The sequence below is a fragment of the Triticum urartu genome, chromosome 2, assembly GCF_003073215.2.
Source record: "Triticum urartu cultivar G1812 chromosome 2, Tu2.1, whole genome shotgun sequence".
Taxonomy (NCBI): domain Eukaryota; kingdom Viridiplantae; phylum Streptophyta; class Magnoliopsida; order Poales; family Poaceae; genus Triticum; species Triticum urartu.
Genome location: NC_053023.1, coordinates 545,277,051 through 545,283,999, shown reverse-complemented (window position 1 = coordinate 545,283,999; position 6,949 = coordinate 545,277,051). Strand labels below are relative to the sequence as shown.

The following is a 6,949-nucleotide window of genomic DNA, read 5'->3' as shown; positions in this document are numbered from 1 at the left end:
GCCGCGGGCACGGCCCTCCTCCTCCTCCTCCTCGCGCTCGCCCTCTGCCCGCTCAACCACCAACGTGTGAGTCTTCCACTGCTCAAGGTACGCCGCCTCCTGCGCGGCGTTGAGCGGAGCCACATGGGGGCCGCGCTGACGCACTCATGCAGCCCACCGGCCCACATGTACCGCTCCGCCATAGGCTCGGTTGGTGGCGGCTCGGGGATCCTCGGCGGCAACTGCGGAACGACGCAGTACCCGGCCACAGACAGGACGAGGGCCTCCGCCAACTGTTGGGGAACGTTGCAGAAAACAAAAAATTTCCTACGGTTTCACCAAGATCCATCTATGAGTTCATCTAGCAACGAGTGATTAGATGCATCTACGTACCTTGTAGATCGCGAGCGGAAGCGTTCAAAGAACGGGGATGATGTAGTCGAACACGACGTGATTCAAATCACCGATGATCTTAGCACCGAACGGACGATGCCTCCGCGTTCAACACACGTACGGAACGGATGACGTCTCCTCCTTTCTTGATCCAGCAAGGGGGGAAGAGAGGTTGATGAAGATCCAGCAGCACGACGGCGTGGTGGTGGATGCAGGGCGTCACAGTAGCAGGGCTTCGCCTATACTACGAGAGAGAGACGTAACGGGGAGAGAGGAAGCACCAAAGGCTGAGGTATGAAATCCCTCCTCTCCCCCACTAATATATAGGAGGGCCAAGGGGGGGTGGTGCACAGCCTAGGAGATCCAATCTCCTAGGTGCGGCGGCCAGGGGAGGGTTTCCCTCCCCCCCAAGGCACCTCGGGGTGCCTTCCACCACTTGGACTCCTCCGTGGTGGAAACCCTAGGCGCATGGGCCTAGTAGGGCTGGTGCCCTTGGCCCATCTAGGCCAAGGCGCACCCCCTACAGCCCATGTGGCCCCCCGGGACAGGTGGCCCCACCCGGTGGGCCCCCGGGACCCCTCCGATGGTCCCGGTACAATACCGATAACCCCGAAACTTGTCCCGATGGCCGAAACAGCACTTCCTATATATAATTCTTTACCTCCGGACCATTCCGGAACTCCTCGTGACGTCTGGGATCTCATCCGGGACTCCGAACAACATTCGGGTTACTGCATATACATATCTTCACAACCCTAGCGTCACCGAACCTTAAGTGTGTAGACCCTACGGGTTCGGGAGACAAGCAGACATGACCGAGACGACTCTCCAGTCAATAACCAACAGCGGGATCTGGATACCCATGATGGCTCCCACATGCTCCATGATGATCTCATCGGATGAACCACGATGTCGAGGATTAATCAACCCCGTATACAATTCCCTTTGTCAATCGGTATGTTACTTGCCCGAGACTCGATCGTCGGTATCCCAATACCTTGTTCAATCTCGTTACCGGCAAGTCACTTTACTCGTACCGTAACGCATGATCCCGTGACCAACCACTTGGTCACCTTGAGCTCATAATGATGATGCATTACCGAGTGGGCCCAGTGATACCTCTCCGTTATCCGGAGTGACAAATCCCAGTCTCGATCCGTGTCAACCCAACAGACACTTTCGGAGATACCTGTAATGCACCTCTATAGTCACCCAGTTACGTTGTGACGTTTGATACACCCAAGGCACTCCTACGGTATCCGGGAGTTACACGATCTCATGGTCAAAGGAAAAGATACTTGACATTGGAAAAGCTCTAGCAAACGAACTACACGATCTTTGTGCCATGCTTAGGATTGGGTCTTGTCCATCACATCATTCTCCTAATGATGTGATCCCGTTATCAATGACATCCAATGTCCATAGCCAGGAAACCATGACTATCTGTTGATCAACGAGCTAGTCAACTAGAGGCTTACCAGGGACATATTATGGTCTATGTATTCACACGTGTATTACGATTTCCGGATAATACAGTTATAGCATGAATAAAGACAATTATCATGAACAAAGAAATATAATAATAATACTTTTATTATTGCCTCTAGGGCATATTTCCAACACCAGCCTCCCCTGGTAGGCCGCCTACTCCTCCTTCGCCGGGTCTCCTTGATGGAGGTCTGCATGGGCCGCCGCCAACGCGGCCTGGTAGGCAACCCTCTCCTCCTCATCTGGCTTGACGACTAGGGCCGATGGGGGAAGGGGGTTGATGTGGTGGTGTTGGACGCCACGACAAAGTTGCTCTTCGTGCTCGAGAACAAACCAGACCTCCCAATCAAGAGAGTCCGGCACATAAGCAGCTCCTGCGTCAGGAGATCCAAGCGTCTTCGTACCTCCTCGGCGTGAGCCCGACGCGACCGTGGCACAGTCAGCATCGGGATGCGCCGCGGATCCAGGTGACAGTCGTGCGGCAGGGTGACATTTGGGTATGGCAGCGGCTGTCGATACTGCCAGTGCCAACGTGCCTGGTGCACCGGTATGTGCAGCCGCTCCCTCACGACGCGTGCAGGCGGCGATGGCCAGACGAGCTGGCGTCGGGGTGAGCTTGCTATTGCCGCTGCCGCTGAAGAAGGCCATGGCGCTAGGGTTTGCTTGTCGCCAGCCCCCCCCCCCTCCCTCTCGGGGCATGCGTGGATTAAAAAAGGACGGCCTCCCCTAGCTTTCACTCACTGGCATGGGTCCCGTTGTAGGTGGCCGCAATAAATATGACCGTGTGTGATGGTTGGTCAGCCGACATGTGAGGCTGGGACGGACACAAAGGAGACGCGCGACGTGTCTGTAACCGGCGTTGAGGACGGTTTGGGATATATCGACGCACCCGTACACTAGGGGCATCCCATAACTTTCAGTTTTCAGTGCAAAAATAGACTCGTACCCGAGAGTATTATTGCTGATCTTCCTACCAAGTACCGACACCAAAAGAGTCACAACATCCAGGAGAACGGTCACTCGACTGAAGTTGCCTAAACAGCGATGCCCATCCTTGGGTCGACCAGCTCTAGCTAGAAGGAGAACTTGAACACCATGTCATGCTTGTACGCCGCCTGGCCAGGCCTCACGATCTGCGACGGGAACTCCGGGTGGTTGACGGCGTCGGGGAACCCCTGCGTCTCGAGGCACAGCGCGCCGTACTGCCCGTACACGCTGCCGCCCTTCCCCTTGACGTCCTGGAGGAAGTTGCCGGTGTAGAACTGCACGCCGGGCTGGTCCGCCCACAGCTCCAGCGCGCGCCCGGACGCGCCGTCCCGGACGGCCGCCACCTTGCGCAGCGCGCGCGCGTCGCCGTCGACCACGTAGTTGATGTCGTAGCCGTAGATGGTGCTGCCGTTGCTGCTGCCGCCGACGACCTGGCGGAGGTGCTCGCGCACGGCGGTCGGCGCCCGGAGGTCGTAGGGCGTGCCGGCCACGGGCGCCAGCTGCCCCGTCGGGATGAGCGTGGCGTCCACGGGCGTGTACCGGGCCGCGAAGAGCTGGACCGTGTTGCCCAGGACGTCGCCGCTGCCCTCCCCGCCCAGGTTCCAGTACGTGTGCTGCGCCAGGTTCACCGGCGTGGCCTTGTCCAGCGCCGTCGCGTTCATGCGCACGCTCAGCACGTACGGGCTCGACAGCTCGTACGTCACGTACACGTCCAGGGCCCCGGGGAACCCTGCAATTCACAGAGACAAAATTGTAAACTTTCTACGGGCTCAATTGCACCGCGCATGCACGAACGGTTTGCAGCGTCTGTAGAAAAGATAAGAGCAAACACATTTGCAACTACTTTTTTTTCTTTACTAGATTCTCGGCGTGCACGATGCCATTCTGCCGTCAAGATGGTCATGATCTTGGACTGTTGTGTTGGATAGCAAAAAGAGAGGGGGAAAGGAAGCACCCAACCGAGCAAGATAATCAATCATGTCGAGTGGATGATGCACATACAGGTCCACATGAAGGCATGATGGTGTGGCCACTGCTGCTTGATAGATGATCTTGGGCGGATATTTGCCTCGGCCAGTTTTTTTTTTCATTTAAAAGCGGAAGAATATCTTCAGGTATTTGCGTCGTTAGATGCACACTGCAAAAATTTGCTATGAAGTACTCCCTCCGTAAACTAATATTTAGTGATCTAAACACTCTTATATTAGTTTACAGGGGGAGTAGTATATATTCCTATTCTTAAGGAACCTAGCTTGCATCCTGTGCTCTGGATCTTCTTAAATGTGAGTTTGACCGCTACTCTTCATGATGGGGTCTAATGATTTCTAGGTTTGTTTTGGTTATACTACTGTATTACACTAGAATCATGTCTGATGTTTCAGCTCTTAAATTGCCATAGATGAGTACAACACACAAGGTCAGTGGTCAAATATGCAGTAGCAGTGATCCAGATTTTCTTCAGATTTGCTCAATAGTACATGAAAGTGACCGATATTTGAAGATCAGGAAAACAAAAAAGCACTACAAATCTAGACTAAATAATCGTTACCTTGTTCTCCGTCGAAGCTATGATAGTACAGTGTGATGTGTGGGGAGTCACCACCACTGACATATTCCTTCACCGTCCATATAACCTTGCTGAAGCCCCTATGGCCACCTGAGCAAGAGCAAGATAAATAAATAACTTGTTTGTCTGTATATATTACCATGAGTTTGCTTCACAGATTAACATAGATATCTAAACTGTGGAGCATACATACCATGAAGTGCGTTCTTGCCATCGTTGGCATATAGGTGGTAGACTTTTCCATCGAGCACGAAGCGCGCCTTGGCAACCCTGTTGGCTACTCGTCCAACCAGCGCTCCAAAGTAACTGGATCCGTTCTGAATGGCAAGATTCGTCAGAAAACCAGTCAAGCAAAGTGTTAAAATTTACCATTTGAGTTTGAGGAGATAATTCGATGCAATTAATCACTCTGAACTGTCATTCTCTGATTGCATGCAAATTTTTCCTTTTGAAAAGGATGGGGTAACTTTTTCAACAAGCTCGTGTGACTAAATTGTAACCTTATTTGACATGGAGAAGTGAAGCTTCCCCAAAAGAAACTTGATGGAAGAAAACTTAAAAAAGTGGAGGATAAGTTAATGGTGGTCAAGACCGGCATCACATGGTGAGGTTGTCACTTGTCCTTTGCGTGGTCATATGCTATTTTCACGGGTAACATGGCCACTGGTATAGCTCATAGAATGGCATCCAGCTAGTCGCTTTACATGTTTTGTTATGTAACTTTGCCACACCGGTGTCGTCCACGCAAGTCAGGCGTGGCGATTGCAACATAGTTTGTGTGCTGATTGTTTTCTAGTACCCCTCCCTCCCAAATAAGTGACCTGGTTTTAGTTCAAGAGGGAGTGTGTCTTAACAGGTGGACCACCTTGTCTGGAAAATTTTAACTCGCAATATTGAAGCCGGCGAGACGGATTCTAAATGAATTGATGAGCTTGATACTTCCTCCGTCACAGTTTATAAGGCACAGTTAAATTTGCGTGCGTTTTCACAATAGACAAGATTTAGGACGCATTGCATTTATTTCTAGTAGCTAATTAGTACTCCGATATACTATTTTTATATGCATGCGTAGTGTGAATGCTATTTTTTAGTCCATCCCACAATCAATAGATAACCACTTAGGTTCTAGAGAATTTCCAAGCACGCATTTTAAACCGTGACGGAGGGAGTATGTGAAATGGGAACGATTTGACACCTGACAGCAATTTATGGGATGTTTCAATCACCAATTAACTCCCCTGCCGTTTCGAAATGCAAAAAAATAATCTATAATTAAGATGAATGTATCTTCTTTCCTAGATAGAAAAATGTACTCCGTATTGTCTGTACGTTACGCTGTTCTACAATCTACACCAATCTAGGATGCCAAAACTGAAGAATACTACACAAGTTCTGGCACAAGCAGACCAGACAGTGCTCTCCAGAAAACAGAGTAGAGATGCATAATAATCACTATTGAAGAGTGGGTTTATGGATGAGAATGATCGAGTGTGTGAACTTACAACATATTCACCGATGGTGTCATAGCCAAGGACAACATCACCCAAATTCCCTGACAGAGAAAAAGAAAAGCTCAGGCAGAATTCCTTCCTGATGGCGGGCACAAAAGCATCGCAAGATCCAAGAACATGAAGCATAGCGAAATCCCAAGACACACCTTTGGAATCCGGAAAGACGACGGAGGTGACGGTGGCGCCCCAGTTGGTGACCTTGGCAGAGAAATCTCCCTTGCTGAGCTCGTAGACGCCGACCATCTTCCTCCCCGCCGCATTGGCGCCGGGGGCGAAGCACGCGAGGCACACCGCCGCGAGAAGAAGAAGCAGCGGTGCTCCGGCCATTGCTGCAAGCTGCGAGAGGAAGACGAAGAGAGGAGGGGCGGGCCACTGGGTGGGTGTGCAGACCAGTTGCTCGTGGGCGGATATGTGGTCAGAGTGTCAGGTATATAAAGCGCAGCGCATGGATGTGATGGTGGCGTGGTGACAAATCTGGAGTGGCTGTTTCCCCCTCGGTTTCTGCTCCCGAGGCCCCGTAGTCCATAGAAATGTCACGGCTTTGTCTTTGTCCTGTGCTCCGCGTGCGTCCCCTGGCGAGACTCGCTCCTCTCGTCTCGCCGTGCCCGTCCAGCGCTGGCGCCGATGGGATGGGTGTGTGAACGGCGAGCCGGAATATTTGGATGCTCTCCTTCCTCTATGATGATTACCGACGATTTGGCACTTGAACGTGTACACTAACCGGCATCGTGTTTGTTTGTTGCATACGCAGAGTGGCGCACGTTACGTAACGACGGTGGGAGTGGGATTATTGATGCGGAGAGCAAGGAGAAGCATCGTGGCGAATGGGTCGTGCGGTCGCATCCGCTGGAGGCTGCAGCGCTGTGGGGCAGGGGTGATAATCTGCCGGCGACGTCCGACTCGGGGGAGAACGGTTTTCTCACTTGAGAGTGATACGGTGCAGCGTCTTCTCGGGCGAGATTCGCCTCCGATAAGCGCCTCAAGTAGTTTTTTTTTTCTTACCTAGGCAATGCGCCTCAAGTAG

General features: G+C 52.0%; 1 protein-coding gene across 1 annotated transcript; it reads right to left on the bottom strand.

Moving 5' to 3' along the window:
* Positions 1-2,765: 2,765 nt before the first annotated feature.
* LOC125538668 (galactose mutarotase-like) lies at positions 2,766-6,413 on the bottom strand. The gene is made up of 5 exons (XM_048701937.1): positions 6,072-6,413; positions 5,917-5,966; positions 4,608-4,731; positions 4,397-4,504; positions 2,766-3,577 (listed from the first exon to the last, which is right to left on the bottom strand). Exons 1-5 carry the CDS (start codon positions 6,250-6,252, stop codon positions 2,934-2,936), a joined length of 1,107 nt encoding a protein of 368 aa, XP_048557894.1. The 5' UTR covers positions 6,253-6,413; the 3' UTR covers positions 2,766-2,933.
* Positions 6,414-6,949: the final 536 nt, after the last annotated feature.